The sequence below is a fragment of the Trichoderma atroviride genome, chromosome 3 (assembly GCF_020647795.1).
Source record: "Trichoderma atroviride chromosome 3, complete sequence".
NCBI lineage: Eukaryota > Fungi > Ascomycota > Sordariomycetes > Hypocreales > Hypocreaceae > Trichoderma > Trichoderma atroviride.
In genome coordinates this window covers 1,504,582-1,531,117 of record NC_089402.1, presented here as the reverse complement: position 1 = coordinate 1,531,117, position 26,536 = coordinate 1,504,582, and the positions used below count along the sequence as shown (strand labels likewise).

The 26,536-nt window shown below is 49.9% G+C and overlaps 7 protein-coding genes across 8 annotated transcripts; 4 read left to right on the top strand and 3 right to left on the bottom strand.

Moving 5' to 3' along the window:
* The first annotated feature begins 458 nt into the window (after positions 1 to 458).
* TrAtP1_005725 (uncharacterized protein) lies at positions 459 to 2,798 on the top strand. Its single transcript, XM_014089105.2, has 2 exons — positions 459 to 2,347; positions 2,421 to 2,798. Exons 1-2 carry the CDS (start codon positions 1,202 to 1,204, stop codon positions 2,508 to 2,510), a joined length of 1,236 nt encoding a protein of 411 aa, XP_013944580.2. The 5' UTR covers positions 459 to 1,201; the 3' UTR covers positions 2,511 to 2,798.
* An 834-nt stretch (positions 2,799 to 3,632) lies between these two features.
* TrAtP1_005724 (uncharacterized protein) lies at positions 3,633 to 5,734 on the top strand. Of its 2 annotated transcripts, XM_014089106.2 has the most exons (3): positions 3,633 to 3,660; positions 3,726 to 5,197; positions 5,269 to 5,734. In XM_014089106.2, exons 2-3 carry the CDS (start codon positions 4,351 to 4,353, stop codon positions 5,628 to 5,630), a joined length of 1,209 nt encoding a protein of 402 aa, XP_013944581.2. In that variant the 5' UTR covers positions 3,633 to 3,660; positions 3,726 to 4,350; the 3' UTR covers positions 5,631 to 5,734. The 2 variants fall into 2 exon arrangements, with proteins under 2 accessions (XP_013944581.2, XP_065968918.1); XM_066112832.1 differs by having other exon boundaries at positions 3,726 to 5,734.
* Positions 5,735 to 5,923: 189 nt separating this feature from the next.
* Positions 5,924 to 8,951, top strand: TrAtP1_005723 (uncharacterized protein). The gene is made up of 2 exons (XM_066112831.1): positions 5,924 to 6,360; positions 6,435 to 8,951. The coding sequence occupies exons 1-2, from the start codon at positions 6,150 to 6,152 to the stop codon at positions 7,598 to 7,600; spliced, it is 1,377 nt and encodes a 458-aa protein (XP_065968917.1). The 5' UTR covers positions 5,924 to 6,149; the 3' UTR covers positions 7,601 to 8,951.
* Positions 8,272 to 8,733, bottom strand: TrAtP1_005722 (uncharacterized protein; the record flags this gene model as incomplete). Its single annotated transcript, XM_014089108.2, has 1 exon — positions 8,272 to 8,733. The coding sequence occupies one exon, from the start codon at positions 8,731 to 8,733 to the stop codon at positions 8,272 to 8,274; it is 462 nt and encodes a 153-aa protein (XP_013944583.1).
* A 242-nt stretch (positions 8,952 to 9,193) lies between the features above and the next one.
* On the top strand, positions 9,194 to 10,891 carry TrAtP1_005721 (40S ribosomal protein eS6). Its single transcript, XM_014089109.2, has 5 exons — positions 9,194 to 9,293; positions 9,444 to 9,530; positions 9,719 to 10,081; positions 10,332 to 10,499; positions 10,573 to 10,891. The coding sequence occupies exons 1-5, from the start codon at positions 9,288 to 9,290 to the stop codon at positions 10,666 to 10,668; spliced, it is 720 nt and encodes a 239-aa protein (XP_013944584.1). The 5' UTR covers positions 9,194 to 9,287; the 3' UTR covers positions 10,669 to 10,891.
* A 636-nt stretch (positions 10,892 to 11,527) lies between these two features.
* Positions 11,528 to 17,311, bottom strand: TrAtP1_005720 (uncharacterized protein; the record flags this gene model as incomplete). Its single annotated transcript, XM_066112830.1, has 6 exons — positions 11,528 to 11,622; positions 11,693 to 12,037; positions 12,111 to 15,848; positions 15,918 to 16,100; positions 16,175 to 16,234; positions 16,321 to 17,311. The coding sequence occupies 6 exons, from the start codon at positions 17,309 to 17,311 to the stop codon at positions 11,528 to 11,530; spliced, it is 5,412 nt and encodes a 1,803-aa protein (XP_065968916.1).
* A 151-nt stretch (positions 17,312 to 17,462) lies between these two features.
* Positions 17,463 to 24,211, bottom strand: TrAtP1_005719 (uncharacterized protein; the record flags this gene model as incomplete). Its single annotated transcript, XM_066112829.1, has 4 exons — positions 17,463 to 19,610; positions 19,664 to 20,139; positions 20,222 to 24,059; positions 24,164 to 24,211. 4 exons carry the CDS (start codon positions 24,209 to 24,211, stop codon positions 17,463 to 17,465), a joined length of 6,510 nt encoding a protein of 2,169 aa, XP_065968915.1.
* Positions 24,212 to 26,536: the final 2,325 nt, after the last annotated feature.

Sequence of the window (26,536 nt, the reverse complement as noted above, 5' to 3'; positions counted from 1 at the left end):
GGTGTTTGTTTGTAGCAGGTAAGCAAACAGCGCCATGTCATTCTCAGCACAGGTCCCTCACGGGCGCTAGCGCAGGAACGTTCACGTTGTATTTTGTGACACATGCATACCTAGAAAGCCTCACGTCAAAGACATGGAAGATGAGATTACTGATACATCAGAAAACGAGGGGAAAAGAAGAAAGTAATGGCTGAACACATGCTCGTGGTGCCTGAATATGCCCGGGGATCAAGTTGTTTCAGTGTTTCAGCCCCATCCATGTCAGGCTCGACAGGCGTTTCTGATTAGACGCCACGAAGCGCTAACGCGGGGCATGGGTGCCAATGGCGCCCACGGACCTGCCTAAAAGGGACGTGCTTTCAGCGGTTAGCTGGCCAATATGCGAACAGCAGCCCATGCGCTCTAGATGCGGTTCCTGAGCCTTTGGCTGCCTCTTGTCATGCCATGCTAGCTTTCATCTCTGCATCTTGTTCCGGGCTGCGTGGTACTGTACACGGCACAAAACGTGGAGCGGCATCTCACGAGGCTGCAAATGGCAAGCTCTGATTAGCCCATCTGGGAGCCCTCCCTTGTTCCCTTGAGGAGTGGAGCAGGTGAAGCGAATAACACCATTCGCCCATATCCATCGGGTTATTGTTTCCTAGTCCTGTTCACATCAGCTTTTGGCGTTCAGCTCTTGTGCAGGGAATGTGTTCTCCATGTGCGCCCCTCCCCCCCAAGCCGTAAAGGAGTGAATGCCGTTCCGGTTGGTGGTGTTCAAGCGGGCCTTTTTCTTCCTTTTTGTGTTGCTGGTGATGGCGCCCCCACAAGATGAGTTTTGACGTTTCCGTTGGTTACACATATATATACTGACAGTCTTCCTCGAGATGGACAATCCCTTTTTTCTCTTCATCCTCACGCAAAGACTTCAAGTATACTGGTTATACACTACATTCCTTTTTCTTCACTCTCTTTCTTCAACCGACTCGGACATTGGTAACTGGCTTACCATTCATCTGTATATATATATATACATTCATACAAATTTTTTTTCCAGCTTTTTATACATACACACAGCTTTTATCCAACTTTTATCCAATCGTTTTCTTCGTTCCTCGGAATTGAATTGTATAAACAATTTTCATGATGCTTTACCACGCTCTCCTTGCTGGCCTCGGTCTCGCCGGCCTCGCTGCCGCTGCTCCCGCCAAAACGAAAGCAGATGATCAAACTTCTGGTGCCCAGAATGTCGTCTACTGGGGGGGGTTCTGAGGGGATGACACCCCTCTCTGAGTACTGCAAACCCAAGACGGGCATTGACATCCTGGTCCTGTCCTTCTTGAACTCCTGGGGGGTCAGTGGCGACATCCCTTCTGGCAGGTTTGGCAACATCGGCTGCTCTATCGACCAGAATGGTATTCCTACTGCGGAATGCTCTAACCTAGCCTCCCAGATCAAGGGTTGCCAGAGCGCTGGTAAGAAGATCATTGTTTCTCTCGGTGGTGCCGGCGGAAGTTACACTCTCACGTCCCAGTCCCAGGCCGAGAAGATTGGCCAATACCTCTGGGATGCGTACGGCAAAGGCGGCAATCCCGCTGTCAAGCGTCCTTTTGGCGATGCCGTCGTCGACGGCTGGGACTTTGATCTCGAGCACTCCTCCGACACGGACCCTGCAGGCAGGCAGTGGTACCCGGACCTGGTCAATCAACTGCGCACCAACTCCGACAAGGACAAGAGCAGGAAGTACTACATCACCGCTGCTCCCCAGTGCGTCAGCCCTGATGCGAGCTTGGACGACGCCATCCAAAACTCCGTCTTCGATTACCTCTTCGTCCAGTTCTACAACAACCCCAAGCAATGCTCTCTTAATATTCCCGGCAACGCCTCCATCAACTGGGACACATGGAATCAACGCACCTCCTCCTCCAAGTCCAACAACGCGAAGATCTTCGTCGGTGCCCCTGCCTCAGACAGAGCCGCGCCCTCGGGCGGCTACGTTGGACCCTCGCATCTGGCTACCCTCATCAAGAGCCTCAAATCAGAACCATATTTTGGTGGTGTGATGCTCTGGGACGCCCATTGGTCTGACCTGAACATCATCGCCGACTGCACCTATGCTCAGCAGGTCAAGAGCATTCTCACGACCGGCAAAACTTGCCCGAACACTCCCGACGTGCCTGATTCTGTTGCTTTTCCTAATGCTCCGACTTTCTCTGCTCCGGCTTCTCCCTCTTTCCCTCCAGCTACTTCTTCTGCTGTTTATCCTCCCCCGGCTTCGACTTCTCCTGCTTCTATTCTCCCGGATAATTCTTCTTCTCATGTCTCTAGTAGCTCTGGAACCGGCGGTGGCGTTGCCCAGTGGGGACAGGTAAGATGAAATCCTTCTCCTTTTATAACTCATGTAAGAGAAGCATTCTTGCTAACTGTTTGTGTGATGATAGTGCGGCGGTGAGGGTTACACTGGTTCTACCCAGTGTCAGTCCCCATTCAAATGCGTTTACGGGGGGCAGTACTGGAGTTCTTGCCAGTAAAAGAAGACGAGTCAACAGATTGAATCCTCTTCTGCCTTTGCTTTTCCTTGCTCTCTTTTCATGAGAAGGAAGAGTGTGTTATATAACGAAAACATGACTTTTAATGCTTGACGACTTTTGATGCTGACGACTTTCGATTCTTTGTTGTATTTAAATGGTTTTTTTTTTCTTTGCTTCTTTTCTACACGCCGGAGTATATAATGAGATTTATCTTTGGAGTATATGTATGTATACAGATAGGTAGTATGACTGGCTCATTTACCTAAATTAGAATTTGATTGACTATGACTGAAGAAATCTATTATGTACTCTATCGCTTTAGTGCTTGTGAAATCTGCAGAGTAGTACACTGGTTTTTTTTTTCTTTTATTGCTTAACAGACTCGTAGCTTAGTAGTTACATGTACGTGAAAAGATAGTGATAAAATATGCTTATTTGGATTCTTCGAGCTTGGATGATGTCTCGGTGAATGAAAGAGTTTGACATTTGATAGAAGTGGGTTTCATACAAAGCGTTTTGTGGAACAATCGCCAAGAGATACCTAATGTGTAGCATAAACACAAGGCTAAAACGAACCTTTTCCGATCTACCGCGTTAGGCTAAGCCGTGTTTTAACAACTTGGGGAATTGCCAATCGCCCGTTGATGATTATCTAACCAACCAAGCCGAATTTCGCATTCTGTTGCGTGTTTGTTGCCATTTCGGGATTCCCATGCCGTGCAGATTAATTTTGTCGGCCGGGACTCGTAGCGATTGGAGCGCTTAGGCACACTAAGAGTTGGAAGGGGGAAAAAAGGCATGGGAGAAACGAAGATGCTACTAGCTACATGTAGCCTTGCAGGATCTCTTGGGGCACTTTTGGGGGGGGCACTTTTATTGACTTAGCACTTTTGCTTGTGTTAGTAGGTATTTGTTGTTGGGAAGAAAATGAAGCCATCTTGTGTTATAGCCGTGCCAGTGATGTTTGAGATGCTGTTCAGGGGTGCATGTTTTTTAGTCTTTGGTTCTCCGCACTGGGGATGTTGTGGATTGTCGGTAAGACGATGAGTGCATGTACCTGTTGTGGGCCTGGGTCGGCTTTTGGGTACCTGTCAGATCCATCTACGAGTTGCTGGTGATGGTTGATGCGTGAGCCTATCGATAATTACAGGTATGGAGAGACATGAACAATTATCATAAAAGCCATTGCTCATTGCAGGTCTGATCAAACAAAAGCTCAGCAAAAGAAACGAAAAAAAGGGGGCCATTATATCCGAATAGTATGGCGAGGTGACATCACATCATGCATTACCACCAGCCTCGCCCAACCCCGGAAAATGCCCACGATCCTTCGCCCACTCTCCGCATTCTCTAGCTGGTTTTTTTTACTTGTCGCTGCTCTTGTCTCCCCCATTGCAGCAGCGCCAGCAGGTGATCCGGGCCGAGATTGCCAGTTGATTCATGCAATTCTACGGGGTACCCCTCCCAAGCGTCTCTGATCATCGCCATCCGTTGCCTGTTGTGGACGCGGAGAGGTTGGCCGGGACCTACAGCGGTGCGTCATGTGGATGGACGACAGGCCGGGTAACACGAGATGCTGCTGCGCGAAGTAACATTGCGGCGAGAGCTGGGTTGGGCGAGCATGCTTGAACATGGTTAAATACAGGAGGTTTGGCCCTCCCCAGCCGGTAGAATGTCTCGGCCTTCCTCTTGTCCTTTCGTCTCTGTCTTAGACGCTTGTCCTGCAGGGCGAAGAGCTTGTTCCCATATATTGCGCCGTTTTGACTTGTCTCTGATTGATTGACTCGTGTTGAATTGATTCGATTCAAGGAGAAAGCAAAAGCCCAAAGATATCAACGCCATGAAGTTGACGAGCAATTCATTGGCCGCTCTGGCCGCCGCATCTGCCATTCCCTTTGCGTCCGGCGCGGCGAGCACTGGAGACGGCCCCGACAAGAACGGCAAGTATTGGATCCGCGCAAAGGGCATTGAGGCTTCCTTCATCCCCTACGGAGCGTCCATCTCGAACCTGTTCATCAACGATCGATATGGCATCCAGCGCGACCTCGTCGGCGGCTTCGACAATGCGACGTACTACGGCATTGACAAGCAGCACCCGCACTTTGGCGGCGTGCCTGGCCGCTATGCCAACCGCATCAAGAACAGCACCTTCACCATTGACGGCAAGGCATACCATGTGCTGCCCAATGAGAATCCCACCAAGGCTGCCCCCAACGGATCGGATACTCTTCACGGAGGGCCCGATGGCTGGGACTGGCGCAACTTTACCGTGACGGCGTATTCTCCCACCAGCATCACCTTCAGCATCACCGACCCAGACGGCAAAGAGGGCTTCCCCGGCGAGGTCGTCTCGCACATCACGTACACCGTGAAGGAGAACCAGTGGGACTTTGTCATGGTGGCCCAGGCCACGACAAAGAAGACGCCCATCATGCTCAGCAGCCACACGTACTGGAACCTGGACGGCTACGCCAACAACCAGACCCAGACGGCGCTGAACCACACGCTGCATCTGCCCTATGGCGGGCAGCGCGTCGATGTGGACGGCTTCTTGATCCCGACGGGCGACATTGTCGCGAACAAGAAGAACACGGCGAATGACTTTTGGTCAGAGCCGAAGCAGCTGGGCAAGGGCTTCCAGCAGAGCGGCATCAAGAACAACTGCGGCAACAACTGCACCGGCTTTGGTAAGACCTCAATATCACTTCGGGAGGTTTTCTTGTGCAATCATTGTATGGAACTAACAGCGAGAATATAGACACCTGCTACATCACCAACCGCGGCGCGCTGGGCAACTTTGACTGGCGCACCGAAGGCCCCGTTGCCAGTCTGTCTTCTCCTTGGTCGGGCATTCACCTTGACGTCTACTCCGACCAGGATGCCTTCCAGGTGTACACCTGCAACGGGCAGAACGGCTCTCTGGCGCTGAAGACGACGCAGGGCCTGCACAACAACAAGAAGTTCCCAAGGACGATCCCGCAATACGGATGTCTGGTCATGGAGGTGGAGGACTGGATCGACGGCATCAACAACCCGGAATGGGGAAGGAAGCAGATCTGGGGACCTGGAGATGCTCCGTATGTTGTCCAGGCGAGTTACAGATTCAGCATTGACAAGTAGAAGAGTCGATGAGGTCAAGAATGCTTGACATGAGAAAGAGGTGGGAGCACAACAGGATGCAGATGAAGCCTTAATTACTAGTTAATAAAATCACGAGTTTATGAGTAATTTCTGGTAAAGACGAGAGAAGCTCGATGGCGGTACAGAGTAGGTATCTATAAGATATGTGCACTTACATGCGTTCAATCAGAGGCCTTGTATTGTCAAGATGCCGACAAGAGTCCACTGCGGGGACGCTTATCGGCATCACCCCACCACCTTTTTCATCTTCCATCCTTCAAGCTACCGCGCAAAAGCTTTTGTCACTTACAAGCCCCAAATCTTGACATAACGGCCTTTGACGAAGCAAAAGCCAATTCTATACCCTATTTCACTTACCACGACATCGAAAGATTTAATCTCGTTAAAGTACCTATCGCGCCAAACACGACACCGGAGCACGATTACAAGTGACGAGGGGCAGCGAGGGACCACAAAAAAAAGTTGGAATACGGATACCAGTCATCTATTACTCAAGAGATGGAAGACGACAGGGCGCTCGTCGGCCTCGGCGCAGCGGCAGATATCGAAGAATCTCAACTCGAGGTTCACAAAACAGGCAATGAGACCACTGAGAATGCGGCACCCACAACAAGACAGCCCAAGAGGCGGTTTGTAGGAAGAAGAGCAGCAGATGAAGCAGCGGCAGCAAAGGGAACGACGGAAGAGGGCGGCAGTGGCGCCGTTCAAGGTATGCTGGAACTATCAACAATTAAAAGCTTCAACCCGTTGCTTTGTTGCCCCTCTAACAGTCATACAATGTAGCCGCCAAGCCTCGACGAGCCCCTCGACTCCTCAACAGAGTGCCCAAAGAAATATCCGAAGACCCCAGCATCAAGGAAGCCATCGCCCTGCTACCAGCCAACTACAACTTCGAGATCCCCAAGACGATACACAGAGTGCGCGAGTCTGGCGCGAAGAAAGTGGCGCTGCAGATGCCCGAGGGTCTGCTCCTGTTTGCGACGACCATTTCCGACATCATAACGCAGTTCTGCCCCGGCGTGGAGACGCTCATCATGGGTGATGTGACGTACGGCGCCTGCTGCATCGACGACTACACTGCGCGGGCGCTGGGGTGCGATTTGCTGGTGCATTATGCGCATAGCTGCTTGATCCCCGTGGACGTGACCAAGATTAAGACGCTGTATGTCTTTGTCGATATCAGCATCGATACGTCGCATCTGGTGAACTCGCTGGAGCGAAACTTTGCCAGCGGCAAGACCATTGCCATTGTTGGCACCATCCAGTTCAATGCCACCATCCACGGTGTGCGGAGCAGTCTCGAGGCCGCTGGCTTCAGCGTCGTTGTGCCTCAGATTGGGCCTCTCAGCAAGGGCGAGATTCTGGGCTGTACGTCGCCACGACTGCAGGATGAGGACGGCATCGACCTTATCCTCTACCTTGGTGACGGACGCTTCCACCTCGAGAGCATCATGATCCACAACCCTTCCATCCCCGCTTATAGATACGACCCATATTCTCGCAAGCTGACGCGGGAGACGTACGGCCACGACGAGATGCAGTCGGTGCGGCGCTCAGCTATTCAGACTGCCCGCAAGGCCCGTCGCTGGGGCCTTATCCTCGGATCTCTCGGTCGTCAGGGAAACCCACATACACTGGCCCTCATCGAGCGCGAACTGGCCGAGCGCGGTATTCCCAAGGTCGACCTTCTCCTGAGCGAAATCTTTCCCGGAAAGCTGGCTATGATGAGCGACGTCGAGTGCTGGGTCCAGGTGGCGTGCCCGCGTCTAAGTATCGACTGGGGATACGCTTTCCCGAGACCGCTCCTCACGCCTTATGAGGCGCTGGTGGTGCTGGGCAAGAGAAGTGGCTGGGGTAAGGAAGATGGCGGCGATGGCATATACCCGATGGATTATTATGGAAGAGATGGGCTAGGGAGGACAAAGCCATTGGAGGGTGTCGCGGTGTGATTCTAGAGTATCATCTGATGATTTCAACGACAGAGCGGCATCTGTATACTGGATATGTTTTTTCTTTATTCAAAAGCCAAAAGTGACATATGTACACTGTATTGCTTTATATAGATGAGTCAATGATGATAGAGGGCCAATTGTTGGCAGTCTGTATACTTTGGACGGGCTTTTTTTGTCGTAATTCTTGGTAGATACGGCTGAGTTTGGCATTGAGTGGAATTCCTCGTCCATAGTATCCTTGATATGAAGACTTTTCATGACGCCGGCTTCTGCTTTGCCTCCTGACTGATCCTAGAGATTGCGATGATTTCCATTCCATGACATGACAAACTGTTAATGCGAGAATCAAGGAAGCCAGGATCATCTATGGATATGATAGCCGATAAATATATAAATATGTAGTAGGATGATAGTATATGAAGCTCATCTGTAGTCGAAATCTAAGATTTTTAAGCACAAAGGTAATGATAGTCGGGCGTACTGGATAGTTAGGTATGGATCATTGTGCTTAGCGAGATACCGGTACTAGTAGTATGTTGAACCTGTCTAATATGAAACAAGGGAAAAGTAAGAGCATGCCGTTGTATGAAGAATTAAAAGTTATTATCCGAATATTTTTGTAAAGCCCGCCAAGAAAAGGTTCTTGCTTTTCAAACTCTCTTATCCCCTCATGCAGCCGGCGCATGAGCCGTTCCAACAGGTTCTGGCCGAGTCGTAAATATGAGTTTGTATTTGACAATCTCGACCACCTCCAGGTTATCCCCTTGCTCCATATAAGGCCCAGCAGAGCTCTGTAGCATTTTGTTTTGGCGCTTCCTCACCACGGCAATCGCCTTGGGAAGCTTCTTCACCTCGCCATGCAGGCGTTGATGCTGCCCGATATATAAGTGGGCTCGCTTCATCCAGGCAGTGCCGATGGCGTCTGGTGAATAGTCTGGGAACTCCAGTCGGCCAGCCTCAACGTCTTTTAAAGTCTCGCCATTGGAATCCTGAGGGAGGTTGATGGTTCCTTGGAGCTCTAGTATGGCAAGGCCTGATGGAGTTTGGAGGAGGGTAGGAAGAGGATTGATGGGAGCTGTGGAAGAGGCTTCCTTGGATGGAGGATATAGCTTTGCGGTAGATGATGACATGATAGGATGGGCGATGTATAGAAATTAAAGTTGGGAATGAATGAATAAAGGTTTGCTTAAGTTCAAAGAATTATATGATAAACGGATAGTCGATACACCGCGAAAGATTGGTCTGATAATTGTATCCAAGCCTGTGAGTAAAAGAATAAGTGAAGCTTCATGGGATCAGCGAGTAAGTGAGAGTCTTGCCCCACCCTCAGAACAATCGTGGTGGGGGTAACGCCGCATGAAGCTCCAAGACAGTGACGCTAGCTCCAGCCGCAACGCTTTCATCCAAGGCGGACGGGATATCTTTTCGCCGGCTGGATCTTGAGATCGCCTAGCTCGAGGTACGTACCTTTTCCATCGCTCACTAACCCACTCCGAGCTTTGATTGGCTAGCTTAACCTCCCACACGCCAAAATGGAGCCCTAGGCAAAGCGCACACAACATTTTCTCTTTTTTTTTTGCGCGCCCCAATTTCGTCTTTGCCCTTTCCCCATTCCTTCAACACCAAAAGCCATCTTCACGCGAGCCAGGTCAAGCAAAACTTGCACCACCACAACACTGGCAAGATGAAGGTACGTTTTGGCATATACTTTCCTCCCCCAAAACTCTCTGTCCTCTCAATGCGGATGATGCAAACAAAGCAACATCTTTTTATTCGACATCAATTTCAACCTAGTTGAGACATCACCGCCGGTTGCTGACATGACAACTCTTTTTTATAGTTGAACATTTCCTACCCTGCCAATGGCAGCCAGAAGCTCATCGAGATTGAAGATGAGCGCAAGCTCGCCATCTTCATGGAGAAGCGAGTACGTTTTTTTTTCCCCCACCGCCTACGAACAACGAGCAAAGACGTGTGAAACTGGAATTCTTTTCGATCATCGACGACCAAATATCTGCGTACTCGATATCGAAAACTTTTACTTTTCACTCTCTGGCCTCCAGTTTGATACCAACAAAGGAAGGAATGTGAAAATTGACATACTGGGTTTTATAGATGGGTGCTGAGGTCCCCGGTGACTCCGTCGGCGACGAGTTCAAGGGCTACATCTTCCGCATCACCGGAGGAAACGACAAGCAGGGTTTCCCCATGAAGCAGGGTGTCCTCCACCCCAGCCGTGTCCGCCTGCTCCTCTCCGACGGCCACTCCTGCTACCGCCCCCGACGAACCGGCGAGCGCAAGCGAAAGTCCGTCCGCGGCTGCATCGTCGGCATGGACCTGTCCGTCCTGGCCCTCAGCATCGTCAAGCAGGGCGAGGGTGACATCCCCGGCCTGACCGACGTCGTCCAGCCTAAGCGTCTCGGCCCCAAGCGCGCCACCAAGATCCGCAAGTTCTTCAACCTCACCAAGGATGACGATGTATGTTTCACCCTGCACCCATACTCGGTCATCGCCTACCAGGAGCTGCGGTGGAGGTTGTGGCAGTCCGGGTAGAGTGTGAGAAGAAAATACTGGGCAAGCTTCTTTTTTTGCCTTTGTGCTCTCAAAAAAAAAAAAGAAGAAGAAATTCTTGAAGCATGGAGAAAAAAGAGCTTGACCCGGTGCCGAGATTAAAAACCAAAGTATATGAAAGCAATGGAACTAACCAAACCATCCGCGAAACAAATAGGTCCGCAAGTACGTTATCCGACGAGAGGTCCAGCCCAAGGGCGAGGGCAAGAAGCCTTACACCAAGGCTCCCAAGATCCAGAGACTGGTTACCCCCCAGCGTCTGCAGCACAAGCGTCACCGTCTCGCTCTCAAGCGCCGCCAGGCCGAGAAGGTCAAGGATGAGGCCGTGAGTACTTCCCTTATTCACTCCTTCAAAAAATCCAGTTTACAGCAGCATTCTAACATCACTCTCCAAATAGAACGAGTACGCCCAGATCCTTGCCAAGCGTGTCGCCGAGGCCAAGGCCCACAAGGCCGATGCCCGCAAGCGTCGTGCTTCTTCCATGCACAAATAAGGATTCGGCGTTTTATTTCTTTTATAATGAATGAGGAAAAAAAATAAAGGGCAAATTCCAATCATACCCTTTCGGTCCCCCGTGGTTTGCATGCATAGGGAGTGAGGATCTCTCGGGCTTGAGATTTTATATAGCCTACCCCCCCTGCCACGGATGCATTAGAAGCATTTTGACATATTTCAATGCATTCATGACACAAAAAACTTGTGATACCTTTTTCGCGTATACTTGTTTCTTCTCTTCGTTTGTGAAAATGACAATGTCCATCCAGATCGAGCATTTGTGCCCTTGCGTGAACCTCAGTGTAATCGTGCCAATATCCTAGTTTTTTCTGGGGAGTGATGTTAAGGTCACTCACTAATCTATTTACGATGTCTGATTATCGAAACCTATATTCTCCTACTGATATACTTCATGACTGCTCTAAAGCTTCGCTGTATATGTTTACTCAGGAACATTAGACCTATACATCAAATCCATTGTATTTGCCCAATTCTAAGCCTAGGCAGTCCTAATCTACTTGCAAGCAATACGTCTTTAACCACCCCTATCAAACAAAAGCCTTCCCTTGTCCTCCAGTCATCCCGTGTCTGTAAGATCCTGCCAATGCCAGAGAGATCTGCACTTCTCTTCAACAAGACGAGATCTAAAACCGGGACACCATCGTCCCCTTCCTTTTTTTTCTTTTTTGTGATGCGTTTGTTTTCTTTTCAAGTCCCCACCCGTAATCATCCCAAATGCTATGTACTACAGTCATAAAATGCTAGCGAAAAGAACAACAACGAGAACGAACTCATATCTTTGTACTAAAAGCATGCGTCATTCTGTTGAGAATACACCATCCTCCCTGGTATGGACATTAAGCGAAACCGAAGTAATCGCTGCCTTGAGTAATGGCTTTGATGATTTGGGAACGAAGTACATCGTAGCTATCATACTCGGGGAGGTCAAGTTCTATCAGAATTGTCAGTACATTGATTTTTTTATGCGTAAATGCAAGTGGATTAGGCAGTAATAAACGTACGGTTAAAGCAGGTGTGTGTGGAAGGTAAGCGGTCCTTGTTTCCATAATCACGATGTATGTTGAAACGGTTGACGCCGTTCATGCCTTCGAGCTCTTTGAATCCATTGAGAGGCACCTTGCTAGTACCGGTGACAAATTGCAGCAACTTGGCCAATTCTTCCTTGTCAAACGATCTGACAGCTCTCCAGAACCATTGGATCTGTGGAGAAGAAGGGTTGTAGTTGTGATACTCAGTATTAGCTTTCCAATCGTCAATGTCAATGTCCGGGAGACCAGAAATCAGTAGTTCCAACTCCTGCTCGTTGAAGATGGAGATCAACTCCGCAGGGATAATGTCGTGGAAACCTAGAGAAGAAAAGAGTTAGATTACGTTTGTCCTCGCAACTAATTCGACCGTCTTGAATGAATGAAAACTTACCCATCAAGAAGTTCTCCATTTGCTCCTTGACAGAAGATAGGAGTTTATGCTCGACCACGACACGAACGTACTCATGCTTGTTATCCTCAGTTACCGCAACTTCTCTACCGTTGGGAATGAGGTCCACAATCTTGGTGACGCCGAATTCGTCATCTTCGACTGAGAACGTCTCGGTTATGATATCCGTGATATCGTTTTCCAGCATCCAGCAAAGGGATTTATAGTAATCTGGGTCAAACGATTCCATATCCTTGACAGAGACGGACTTTCCGAGGATACGCTTGTAAACGGCGCGGCTGAAGAAACAGTCGAGGAGGCGGCCTTCGTACAAAGCCTTGCCAATGATGCGGCCAATGAATTTGAAGAATCTGAGATGCTCATCATTGATACCACTCAGCTTGTTCGGGTGGAAGGTTGTGCGATCCGAAGAAACCGGTATGAATAAGGCGTAGTTGGGATCGAACATTTGTCGAGCAAGGACCTGGAACCACTCACGTGTGACACCACCAGCATCCACTCCCTCCTCTCCATTGAATCGAATGTTGAGCTTTCCGTATTTCATCTCTTCGCCTGACTTGAAACACAGCCACTTGAAAGAGTCGTGGAAGACGTGCTCTCGGCGAACAGAAAGCTGCAGCGGTGGATACGATGGGCGGACCTGGTTCTGACCACTGCGCGAGTGAACGCTTCTGTTGAAGTAATTGCGCTTGTTATCAAACTCCAAAACCTTGGGGTTCTTCACAAGCAAGGCAAAGGTGCCGGACATGAGCTTCGGATTATGTCGCACAAGTTCGTTGAGGATGCGTCTGTGGTCTTCTGTGAAGGTGAAGAAGAGGCTAGCCGTGCGAGATTCTGGCTGCGGGCTTGATAGCACCATGTCCTTGCCAACTTGGCTGAGAGACAGATCGTCATTTGTCGTGGTGTTTTTGCAGACTACCATCAAAGATTCAATCAACGGGAGTAGTATTGTTGCAACATTGAGCATGTTCTCTCGCTGGCGAATGGCGCTCAAACATGCACTCAGCTTCTCCCACATGGTTGCAAAGGTTGAATTGTGATATAGCGAGGTAACAAGATCTTGCTTCTCGCCAGCACCAGCTTCATCCGCTTCTTCGCTCTTCTTCTTTCCGTCAAAGAGATGGTCCAGAGCGGTAAGAACTCTGAGCAACTTATTTTGCTCTGAAGCTCCTGGTGAAAACTTGGCGAGCGCAACTCCTTGTATTTCAGTTCCAGAAGTAGCCGCCTCAATGTGTGGTAGCAAGTCATCTAGATCAGCAACAATATTGCTGCTCAATAGACGGGCTTGGCTAACCAACTCCTGGCCAAAGACTGTCTTTGCCCCTGGAATAGCCGAAAGATTCTTGATAGTGGATATTGTGTTTTGGAATGTTTTCGAGCTGCACTCTCTAGCCACAAACACTCTAACCACGAGGGTGAGATTCTGGGGAGGGATTACTGGAGGCTGCAGTTGACGGGTACGCTTCTGTGATGCGCCTTTCGATTGTTCTTTCGAGTCTCCGGGTTCGGCGGCTTTTGGTTCGGATGATGTGGCTGCCGCCTCGCCATCAGCTGCTTGTTCGTTGCTATTCTGCTGCTCCGTCTCGATTGTCTCTGGCACAACTTCAGCTTCTGCGCCGGCCGCCTTTGAAGCCGATGTATCTTCTTCTTGAGTGTCTTTGCGTCGACGATCCAAGTTTTGTAGAGGGAGAGTAACTCGGTTCAGCAGGTCCGCAAGGTGTGTCATAACGAGCGAGCTTTCCGTTACAAGCTCACGGTCCAAAAGAGTCAACAAGGAATTGATCGCATATTTGTGCGCCTTTTGGTCTTTGCCTTTTCCTCGACGACTCAGAGACCTCTTAAGAGAGGAGCCCACAGTCTCGTGCTCAGTCAGGAACAGCCAAGGAATATGCGGGTTTTTGGTGCACAGATCGACAAGGAGGTCTAGACATTGCTGTACAATCAGCAAGGGCGATGTCTCGGAGTTTGTTTGTCCACTACTGGTAAGGCTACCAATGGTCGTCAGGGTCCTCTTAAGACTTTGCGGAGCCTTAGAATCGCCATCCTTTTCCTTGTCTCTCTGCTTCCTAGCCTTGAGTGAAAGCTGGCCAAAGCTGCGCTCAACGGCGTTCATATCCGTACTGCCGTCTTGAAGGATCTGCAGGATGGTGCTAATGACTTCGAGGCGAGTCTGTCGATTCTCACACACATCTGCAAAAACACTAAAGAGATAATTCCGGATAGAACCCTGTTGGGCAATGAACATAAGACGCAGCAAGGTTGCTACACCAGCTTTGTCAAGCATTTGCACCACCGCCTTTCGCTGAGTTTTATTTTCTCCCTGTTCATCTGGCGAGCCTTGGGCTGGAGTTCTACCAGCGGCAAGCGAGGTCCTGCCTGGGAGGACAATAGGCCGCATACCTCGATGCTGGTGAACCACCTGCGGACGATGCTGTGTCAATGCTCGCACCTGAGCAGCCATGTCAGGAGGCAACTGGCCCATGATGTCTTCGCCCTGATCAATGAGCGCTTGCTCTCGGAGTTCCGGAGGGAACGTAAGTAAAATACTGGCTGGGTCCATCTCCGCCGGAATTGCTTCGCCTTCAGTCGCCTGGCGGCGACTGTCTTCGCGGTGACGGCGCCGCTGTTCTTGTCTTTCTTGTTGCGCAATTTCTAATCGTAGCTCCTCCGGAAGGGCATCAAGGAACTCTTGGAATACTTCTGTCGTTTCTCCTGATGCTGCTTCTTCGCGAGCCTGAGACCGTCTCTCGCTTACTGTTTGAGCGATGACTTCCTCTCGGAATTCTTCAGGAAGAGCGGCTAGATAATCCGGATCAATGCCCAGCTCGGTGACGTCAACTTCTTCTCCCCTGATCATTGTCGTCACTCGAGGAAGATTCGCACTTGACGTGTTCTCAGTGCTTCCGTTAGCTCCAGCGTTGGCGGGTTCAGTCGATTCAACCCCTTCCATAGCACCGCTGCTTTGGTTGTGGTCCCCCTCGCCAGGCTGTGATTCAGCATTCTGGCTAGCTGCAAGAGCGGCGGCTTCGGCGGCTTCGGCGGCGAGCTTAGCGGCAGCCTCACGTTCCTCTGCCTCCTTTCTTTCCCTCTCTGCTCTTTCTTCGGCTTCCTTAGCCTCTCTGGCCAAGCGTTCTTCTTCTTCAGCCTTCTTTCGAGCTTCCTCCAGCCGCTTCCTGGTTTCTTCTTCTTCAGCCCTCAGCTTCCTCTCCAGCTCCATTGCTGCAGGAGTCAGCTGCGCGATGATAGCATTGCTAAGTCTAGAAGCCTCCACGGCAGGATTTCCACCAAAAATCATCCTAGCTTCTTCTTGGTAGCGATCCAAGGTAGATTCAGGAGTAAAGGCGACTGCTTGGTGGGGCTCCTGAACTGTAACATCTCGACGCAGCTCGTTTCTCAAGCCACGGATACTTCCAATTTCAGCGGTCCGAGTGCCACCAGGGCCACTGATATGCACCTGGAAGGCATGTTGGTTACCAGTACGGCCCATGATTGGCAAGAATTCCATAAGCTCTCCCAAAAAGCTCATTGGGCCGTCAATAACATGTCTTCCTGGTCCTAAAAAGCCTTCTGGGAAGCGGATACCAATCGAATTTGGCTGACCATTTCGCGGCTGAGTTTCTTGAGCCTGGTCGTTGCGACGAAGCAACGGGTTGATACCATCGTCTGCGTTGGGCTGCTGCCCATTATGACGGTGGGAACGAGAGAAGTAACTGCGGAAATCTTCATTGAACAACATATTAGTAGACGCACCAGCAATTGGAAAGGGGGAAAACCACATCCCAAACTTACCATTCAGGTCTCGGTTCGATCCCGCCATGAACCTAGGAGGGAAAGGGTTACGGTTGTCCATTCGCGCAAGTACTGGCCGTCTGCCATGGTTATCGAGCAGGAAGAGCTGTCTATGTCTTTCATCCACATCGGGAGTAAAGCCATCCCATCCGAGAGCTGGCATTGGTGGCAGTGGATCGTTTACTGTTTGTGATGGTAAAGTTTCAAACATTAGCTCCAAAGTAATGAGACTCAGTGAAATATAATAGCCAACTTACAGGGATAATCATCGTCATAGATGTACTCCTCGTCCTCAATATCTTCCTCGTCGTCATCATCTGTTTGTTTCCAAGTCAACACTCATACTCATAGAACATTGATAAAGGCAAGCAAAGTATGAGAGGAAGAGAGATGTTATACGTACCACCTTCATCATGACCATCATCCATATAATGCTCATCCAGCGCTTCCATAAGTTCGGGCTCATATCCATCTTCATCTCCACCCATAATAGCTCTTGCCATGTTATCCAGCAGATCGCCAGGGCCCATGCCGTGTAGATGGGCTTCGTCTGCCTCTTGGACTTCGCCTTCGTAATCAATATCGACTTCTGGCCCGTCATCCTCCTCGGCACTGGTTTCGCTCTCCCACCCTGATTCTCCATCGTCCTCGAGAAGGTTTCCGTCTTCGTCAACAATTTCAACTCGATCTTCGACATCTTCCATATCAGCGGAGTCAACTTCATCATCCTCGTCGTCCTCGTCATCTTCATCGCTGTCATCTTCGTCATCTTCGTCATCATCCATGATGACTTCAACCACCCCAGGGTCGCCGTGGAGGCCCTCGATCTCTCCCATATCACTAAGTTCTTCATCTTCATCACTGATATTGTCTTCATCATCCGATATATCTTCATCGCCGTAATCCATCTCATCGTCATCGTAATCATCTCCATACATGTCTTCATCGCCGTTGTCTTCTTCCTCAGATTCGGACTCGTCATCTTCTCCGCGAGGTTCCAGCATTCCAAGAGCAGAGTTTCGATATAGATCGGGAGTTTCTTCTCGGCCCTCGTCCAAGTCAGACAGGGATGAAGTAGACGCAAAATCTTCGTCACTCTGGTCAGCTTGTGAGTCGTTTACCAAGATATTCGAATGGCTTAGTTCTTTGGCAGTATCGGTCAACACTCGAAGGACGCGCAGAATATACTTGATGGCGCGCTTGACTCCCGGGAAGTTCAAATTAATCTCAGCGATGGATGATGTAAGCTTATCAAGGTAGCCCTTTTCGTACATGAGCCGCCGAAGTTGCGCCTGCGATCTTGGCTGAACGCCATCGGCATTGCGAGACCCAGAGCTCTGATCTTTGTCTCGTTCTCCAACCATTTGGTTCATCAGCTCTGCAAGGCATTGCATTCGCGCATATCGGACCTCCAGCGGCTCATCGGTAAGAGGCGCCTTCTCATACGCCTTCAAGATGGTGTCTAGAACAAATTTGCGGACGAACAGGAGATCCGGCTCATCGTCATAGGCGTACTTTTCTTTCTTGCGCTCAAATACCTTTTCGTTAGTTTTTGACACCAGAGCAACCAGAACCTTTTGGGTCTGAGATGAAGTGGCAGCTTTCTTTTTTAGAGGCGATATTGTCGGTTGTACCGCTCAAATTGCTCTGACACAACAAGTCATAGATGAGATAGTTGAGAATGCTTGATCTCGGCTTGACAGGAGTGTTGGTGGATAGGGGAGGAGCACTACGCTTGAAATTGATAAACTCCACCTTTGTCCTGGTATAGCTTTGAAGGAGCTCGGCCAAACAGCTAAGCAAAAAGCATCTGTACACAAAGATTGGATGTTCTTCTGGCTTGAACGTAGGTTTTGCTGGTTTCTTATCCTTTCCATCGCCCGCTAAACTGTCGACAGAAGAGTTATCTTGTTGGGTCTCAGCAGCTGTCGTCGACTCGCTCTCTGACGCCACATCTTTGCTAGGCTTTGGTACTTCTTTGTCTTCGACTTCTCGATAGTTGACCAACTCGCAAAGGAGAAAGTGGATGACTCCGTCTGGATTTTCGACCACAGGGCGTTTACTATCATGATGTGATTTATGCGCGTCCGACATTTCTTTGTCTCCCGATTCAGTAGACTGCTTGACATCTTCCGCTTGAGCATTCCCAGCATCTGACTGGGTAACGTTTGCGTCGCTATCGGGTTGTTCCTTCCAGACGAGAGCTTGAGACCTGGCCCCCTCCCCGGTCGGTGCGCTCCACCGTGAGAAACGGAGTAGTTCGTTTGTCACCTCAACGAAGAGATCAGGAGCACGGAGAGCAATTGGTGCCATTCCTCTAAGATAGGTAGACACGTCTAAATGACCGCGTTGGGTGCGTTGGAGATTGGGCAGGTCCGATTTGATTTCAGCTCTCATGACCTGCTTGATAACGTCCTCATCCTCAACAATGTGACGGAGGATAGTGATGAGATGGGCTGTCAATCGTGTCTGCCTAAGACGCTCAGATCCTGCGCCCGACATCTGTTTGGCCATGAGGAAAAGCCTTTGCAAATTCTTCTTCTCGCCTACTTGTTTCGCCAACTGGCGCTTGCGAGTCAGAATGATCAAGACGCGTAGAATAGCAGTTGCTAGCATTTCCCCCTTTCCAATGCGAGGGAGTAAGTCCAACAGCGATTCCAGGACACTAGAACGGAGCTCATCGTTGACCAAAGGCGATTTGAGTGTGATGACGGGCGCCACAACAGGTTCATCCAAAGATTTGGGCATGTTCCACTGAACGGCAGTTGGCTTTTCATCGTGGCTTAACAAAGTCTCTAGTACTAAGAGTATGAAAGGAATCCAAGGGGGCAGCTCCTCGGCAGAGGTAGAAGGCGAAACTTTGAGGAGTGCAACATATTCGCCAATCCTTTCGCGAAGCGTGTCGATATTTTTATCAAAGAAGGTCTCATCTTGAAGCAAAAGGGCAAGAAGATGGGCGTACGCAGCGATGCATTTCCCGTTAGTTTTCTTCTCATTTTCATCTGTAGGGATAGATGATAGGGCTTCTGTAAGCGTAGACCCAACTTCTTTGTGTGCATGCTCCTCTTGATGTCTCAGAACCACGGTGCTGATAAGTTCGGAAATCTCTATAGCTGTATCTGGATGGGTTCGAACGACGTCAAGGCACTGATCAATAAGATTTTCTCGTAGTTTTGCCCGGCTATCGTCGAGATCTTTCTTGAGCAAGTTGAAAGTTTCAGCGGTAGGTTGCTCAGTCGAGCTTCCTTCTTCAGTAGAGGTAGTTGGCTTGACGGCCTTTGGTGTCACATCGGCACCACTCTCGCTGGCAACTTCATCGTTTTCAGGAAGACGAGAAATCAAGTCGTCCAAGGTCTCCGCAGATGTCTCGGGGGATGTATCCAATGACATTGCCTCAGGGTCTGGACCACGAAAGGTATTACCATCTGATTCAAGCAATACCGGCGTATTTCCCGTCTCCGCCAGGACAGATGGGTCCGGTGCGTCCGCAAGGGGGATGGGATTTCGAGTGCCTGCAATCTCAGCTTCATGTGCACTGCAGTATGCTGGCGCAGTAACGTGGTTACCATGAGTACGATATGCAGCTTCTTGGGCCAGTTCATCATCAAAGTCGTCAGCGAGCTGACGAACAAGGTTTCTGACATTCTTCCAGTTGAACCGCACATCTGTGTATTTGAGAAGGACAAAGGGAACCTAGAACAATCAGAAACAAATCTATTCATAAATAGCCAGAAGACTTTGCTTACCTTATCCATTGGCATCCCCTGCAATTCGTTCTCGCCCAATGATACCATCTTGAGAATATCGACTAGTCTTTTTACTGTCTGGTCTGGCACTCGCTCCATGAAATTGGAATCCCAAAGTTCCATGATAACAGGCAGTATAGCCGCTCGAAATTCAACCACAATTTGGCTGAGAATATTTGGAACAACCAAGGATCGATCTGTTTGCCGTTGGAGGTTGAAATGGGTATGTGTATCGGCGATATATTTCCCGTTGACCAGAATGTAATACAAGTCTAGTATCTTCTTGAGACCAAAAGCAGCAACTTTAACTTTTGAAGATTCATCAGCAGTTGCGGCATCAGAACTCTTCACTGCATTTGCGAAGACACGCAGCATGGAATTGAGCACGACAAGACCATTACGCTCCTTGAAAGCGAGAAGGACGGGCATAATGATTTGTACATTCGAGCGATCATTCTGGCGAGATGACGAGGTGGCTGTGCATTGGATTAGCATGTTGAAAACTGATGAGGGAAAAAAAAAATGGTTTCGAAGAATTGGAATGAAATTGGAACCTACGGTGGTCAATCAACATTTCATGAATGGTATGTAGCATAATGATCCAGTAGTGAAAGTCTTTTGAAGTTGGCTCGGGCTCTGCCACAGATGGCCCAAGGTGGTCAAGAACTGTATCAGCAAGTGCTCTTGCAATCTCCAAATGGCGCGGTCGGTGGTATGGGTCACCATGGGTCGTTTCGCGCCTAGGTAAGAGGGCCCTTCCCAGGGTTTGGAAAAGGGGAAATGATGTAGGAATCATAGGGTGCAGAAGGACTCGAAGCGTCTCGTAGTTTTGGAACCGGGGGCTGGCCTGTTCCTGCTCGGTAGGCCGGGAAGTCGAAGAGGCGTCTGTGCCTTCGCTGGGCCTCCAACTATCTGTGCTGTTAAGAACATCCGGTAAGGAGGTATCATCAGCTTCAGCATCTACAGCACCGCTTCTGGCATTACCCTCTAGCGGTGGAGATTGACGCCTTAGAGACCAGTGCTGAGGGACCGCCGTAAGCTCGCCTGCCTCCTCTGCTAAAACTCCACGTAGCAAAGGCCCGATTGATTTTACCAATTTTAGGTAATAATCATAGACATTGATGGGATAGAATTGGAGCGAGTTTGACCTTGAAGACGAGAAGCAATCAGAGATAATCTTGATAAAGGTTTGCGCGTTGAGCAAGGCCTTGACAACGTTTGTGCCAGTCGAAATTATCTCAGTCGCCTCCTCTTTGGTGTAAACGGTACCCAGATCGGGAGCCAGGAAAGGCGCAAAGTAGGGAGGGACTGCTTCTGTCTTTGTTGCCAGTGGCTCCAATACATCAATGGCGCGCTGAGCCCGACTGAGCAGGGACGTCAAGCCTTGGGCAGCACCTTGCTCAATCAGTTGAGACACTACCTGGTTGAGAACTCTAGATGCCATAGAATCGCTATACCCGGCCGCCAAGCTAGGGGATTGGCACATATCAAGAAGAAGTTCAATGCCACCATGTTCAATAAAATTGTTCTTCAACACACCGTTGGACAAGTAAGTGGTCAAGAAAGTCGAGAGCGCGTATATATAGGGCGTGAATGTCTCCGAAGACGAAGTTTCTGCTTCTGTTTCGGTACGCTTGTCAGACTCTAAACCTTGAGTGGCGGCAGCGTCAGACATGTCGACATCGGGCTCTTGCAGTGATTTAGAGGGCTGAGCTCCTTCTTCAATCGATTCGATTGCAGCCTGTAGGCTGCCAATGGGAGCCAACTTGACTCCCCAGCCCGCAAGACGAGCCTTCTCGATACCCAGCATACGAACTCGCGCAACCATGTCAATCACAGCATTGGAGATGGCCTTTCTAAGAGGCGGGTGATGTCGTGCAAGTTCGTCAAAGCTGGCGCCAACGTTGCTTGCAAGCTCCGCGTCTGTTTCCATACACTTCACGTGTGCAGAGCTTTCAAACACTTCCAAGAAGCTATCGAAGGCTCGTGAAGCGACTACCAACTGCATACCTGCGTTGTTCAGCGAAATAGAGTTCAAAACTTGAGGCACAACATTGATAGCATCAGAGGATGCCAATATGCCCTGCGCAACCGGTCGGTCTAGGGTTTGCCGAATTGATTCTTCCGAGGGAGGATGTAGTCGTTCATCGACATGTGTGATTCTTTCAATAGCAGAAGACTCAACAACCTCAGCGTCTTCGCCCTCTTCTCGGTGTCTCAGTAGCGTGGTATGATCATGTGGGATCGGTCGTCCAGTGATGGCTTCAAGGTATGTCTTAATCATGCCTGATTCGGAAATGGCTGCAAAGCTTGTCGGGTCATTATTGATGAAATCGCTCAGGATAGTCACCGAGTTTGTCCAAACTACGGAGCCAAAGCTCTTTTTATCGTTGATGATGTCCCTCAGGTTGGCCAATAGGTCAGATTTCTCAGCAAGGTTCCGCAGGAGCCGGTCTGTATTACCGCTATAACTGTAAGAATTAGACATGATATGGTGAACAAACTTAAGTATCCATTTCAGTGTCTGCTGCTGGTAGTAAGGGATTTCATAGTCGACGGCGCTGGACTGCTGGTCTGGCTTGATACCTTTGGATTCTTCAAGCAAGCTCCGAGCACCGCTAATCGTGTCCACGATTAGCTTAGCCACGGCATCCAATCCATCCGCGTTGAAAAACGCAGTAAAGGCATTCGGGTAAGTCCAAATAAGGCCATCCAAGAAGGCGAGAACCATTGAGTGGTGGCGTTGGGCAATAACAGAACGGATGTTGAGAATCTCGACAAGGATATCCATCAAGCCGGCAGAGACCATTTCACTTCCCACTCGGGTGGCCATCGACAGATGCAGCGTCAGAGAAAACAGATTGTTTCGCCACTCATCGACCTCGTTTGTCTTGTCATTATCGTCTCCTGCCCGGGTTCCTTTCATTCCAGCGACTGCTTTTCTAATCACGTAAAGAAGGATTCCATGATTAACATTAGCGTTGAGAGCCGATAAGACATCTTGGCAACGAGCGTGAAAGCTCGATACAGCCTCGAGGAGTGCGAGAGCAATCGTCTGCAGCCGCAAAGGCACATCCACGACACCATCAGCGGATGGATGAATCAGCTCAGCGAGCTGGTACACCAGTTGGAACCGACGAGTTTCATCAATGTCCTGACGGAGAACCTTTTCAACAAAGCTTGACTCAGAATGTATGTAAGCCAGGTTGGTAACCGCCAACAGACGAGTAGCCAACATTTGCTGACGCGAGTCCTGAGAGCCGGTGAGGGCTTTGGCGACTCTCAGGCGGTGGAATGCCTCATACTTGGCCGCCTGAGGCATGTCATCAGGGCATCGACTTATAAGTTCGTAAATTGAATGAGAGGCTACGACAGATTGTGTCAACTCAAACGTCTTCTGGCCCGACGAAGAAGCATGATCCTCCGCAAATCCCGAAGTTCGCGGGGCAAACGGAGACGAGTCCTCGCCAGCGGTGTTTCGAGATTTTGGGGTGTGTTGAGAGTTCATCGTGGAGCTTCGACGCAGCGGAGTGGGAGTTGATGGTAGAGTCGAGCGGGCCGTCTCTGCTGGGACGTCATGCTGGGTCGATGTAGCGGTTTCTTGCGAATAATAAGAGACTTTGACATCGCCCCAAGTGTTCCATCGACTATCATCAGACGTAGCGATAGCGACTAGATCATTAGCATGCATAGTAGCGACATTCCTAACGCCGCTTCCCGTAGTCACTTTATCCTTTCCCTTCGACGCAGCTGCAGGTGGGTTGGTTGGAGCGGGATCTGAAAGGCCAAGGATGGGTGTTTTGACGAACGGTAAAGCTATCTGCTGAACGCGATCCAAGTCGATATTGTAATGATTTGCAAGAAGCGCTGCACTAATGTGTCTAGAAGCGGTACCTATCCGCTTGACCGACGCCTGGTATCTTTGTGCCAATTCAGAGCCCACCTCGAGGGTGGCAATGAGAACAGAAGAAGCGGTGCAGTTCAGCAGATCGTTCAGGTGAGCACTGCTGGCGTAGATGCTTCGATTTCCGCAATGCTCTAGCAGCATGCGGGTAAACTTGAGGATAGCCTCGACCAAAACTCTGTCGCCGTCTTGGGGAAATTTGAGCTCGGCAAGCTGGTCCATCTCCCACTGCTTCTCGCCTTCAAATGCCGGGTCTTTTGCATGATTGAGAAGCACTTCGCAATCAAAATCACGCTGCTGAGGCCCTTCATTCAACTTGTAGATTTTGCAGAAAAGTTCAAGCACGCTATCGAATCTGTTTAACAGGGGAATCCAATGGTACAGGTCTCCACGCCCGAAAGGCCATCGTGTCGGAAAATCGGCGAGTTGTTGAACAAGGAGGGGCAATGGAGTCGTTGATGCAGATTCGACGTATAGCTTAAGCCATGAGGACTATATCAAAATGGAAAATGTCAGCGTCACGGTTCTCCTCTGGGCATGCATAACGAAACCTTGCTCATTCTTTGCGTCTTCCATCGCCGCCATATATGACTTACCAAAGTCTCCCGATGCTTAGACTGCATCGTCTTCGTAATCTTGCCCATGATGAGAACAGGGGCGGCCGAGCCGCGATCTCAAATACAAACTCCCCCTCCACTTCGATCCGGCTATCCGCTGGCGCGGCAGCGCGAATGGTGCAGTCGAGATGACTTGCTTTTTGTTTTCAGCAAAGACTTATTCCAAAGACCGCGAACACGGCTGGCGGTTGGGGGATCGTGGTGGCTGGGCTGAGCCGAACCGCGGGGGTGGACGTCAGATATGCGTAGGCGATGCTTCGGGACAAGGCTGTCTACACGTCAAACAAAGTTCGCTGGTGTCGACGCCGATCGCATACGGTATCGGTCCGCAGCTTCAGGGAGCGATGTGCCGGTCTTCGGTTCGAGTTGGGAACGATGCAGAGTTTTATCCGTCAATAGAGGATACAGGATGCGGCTGCGAGAGCTTGGAAGCGGGTTGTAGGGCGAGTGCAGTCGTCCTCAAACAGCGATTCCAAGGGTCCAGGCAGGCAGCAGGGCGGGGTATCGTCAAAAAGAAGAAACACAGGAACACAAGTCAAGCCGTCGATTATGGCTTGCAGATGCTCCCGTCGTGAAGTTACCGGGCGGAGATGTGGAGAGAGGATGCAGTTGGGAGAGAGAGAAAAAAAGAGTTGCTGGTTGACAAACGTCAGGTTTGAGCAGTGGAAAGCAAGTGGGCCTTTGCGTAATAGGCGTGGTGCAGCTCCGCCCACTGTCCCGCACTTGGGTGAATCAGTGCGAACTGCCTACAGGCACCGAATAGGCAGTGCGCGGGTGAGGGGCAGGCTGAAAGAGCACACAGCAAACATTGAGCAGCTGTGTGCTGCGCGCTATCGGTTCCGCATTTAGGCGACGTCGCAGCGCTATCAGCGGGGATGGCAGCGCCTCGAGAGACGACAGCGGCAGATGCACAGGCTTAAGATTTATCTGCCCGCCAGAATCGCTGGCTCTAGGCTGCATGTGGCTAGCACCATCGGATGGCTAGTCCTGCTCGGGCAATTCATGGGCCTCCCTGCACCGTGTGGTTCCAGTCCGGCGGCGCCCACAAGGACTTTAATCCCTACAATGAGCCGCACTGGTCATGGAAATTTACCTAAAAGACGCTGGCCGGGTCGATTCAATTACACATGAGTCGCAGAGCAAGACTTCCTTGCATAGAGCTCCTGGCCTGTATGTAAGGTGCGAGTGCTCTTTGCCTGCAACTAGAGGAGCTCAGAATCTCCCGTCCAGCAGGCGCGGCTGCCGCAGATACATGACCCAATCAGCAAAGTGTAGAGATTGCCTTTTGGGAGTAATAAGGAGCAAAACATGTGCCACGGACACAGAAGCTGCCTGGCGATATCTGGTACCTAAGTAGGAGTGGTGAAGATGCTAGAGGTAGCATTATGGCTGCTTCTCGTAGCTCTTACGTTGAGGTGGTGCACAACGGCCCTGTGCCTGGCTAAGCACACGCTGGGCGGCTCAATGCTCACTTAGGTACTGCTACCTGGTAAGGTACTACCGAGTACTCAATGCAAATACATCAATGTGTGTAGGTGTTGTGCAGAGTGCCCGGACGTCGTCGTCGAAAGCAAATTTTCTGATGTAGAGCTCACTTCTCCTTTTAATCAAGAGCCATGTTTATAATCTATAAATACTTTTCCATCTTTCTTGCTGCTTCTTTGTCTGCCCTGCCCTCTATAAACAGTACGGCGCTTGTTATTCGCTAATCATTAAACGGCCTGGTAGTTAAAGACGCTACCTAGGTATGTGATGTGATGTCATTTGTGGCTATTTCTCTCTACTGTTTGCATCAATACCAGATCACGAAAATTAGGTTTTGTAATATCGAGGGTGTTTAGATTTACTGCGTTGTTTTTGACATACAAACATGTATCAAGATGTCTCCACAGTTTGATACAAAGCTATCGTAAATATCGGTCACTGCAGAGTAAAGCGTATCTTGATACCTAAGCATGTGATTCAGTTAATGTTTGGATGTTTCCATCGACAGCAGCTGATCCACCTCGTATTATGGTAGACGGCCCAGTAGACAGCACAGGCTAATTTCAAGGATGCTGCTACCCGCGTATTTTGTCTATTGTCATCTTGTTTTCCTTTTCAACAGATACAAGGCCTGACATACAAGAGAATAGCATATCAGGGTAAAACGCATGAATAAGAAGTCTATGCTGGAACTGGTCTTACATGGCCCCGTTAATAAATCTCGATCGATCAGCAAACATCTACTAGGGAATATCGATGAAACAGCACGGGCCTTGTCGGTGCTTGTTCCCTTACCTCTAGCTGTATGGTTCGAATCTAGGGAAGTCCGAGGTGGAGCTAAGATTCAGCTGTCATCGCAGATGTCAT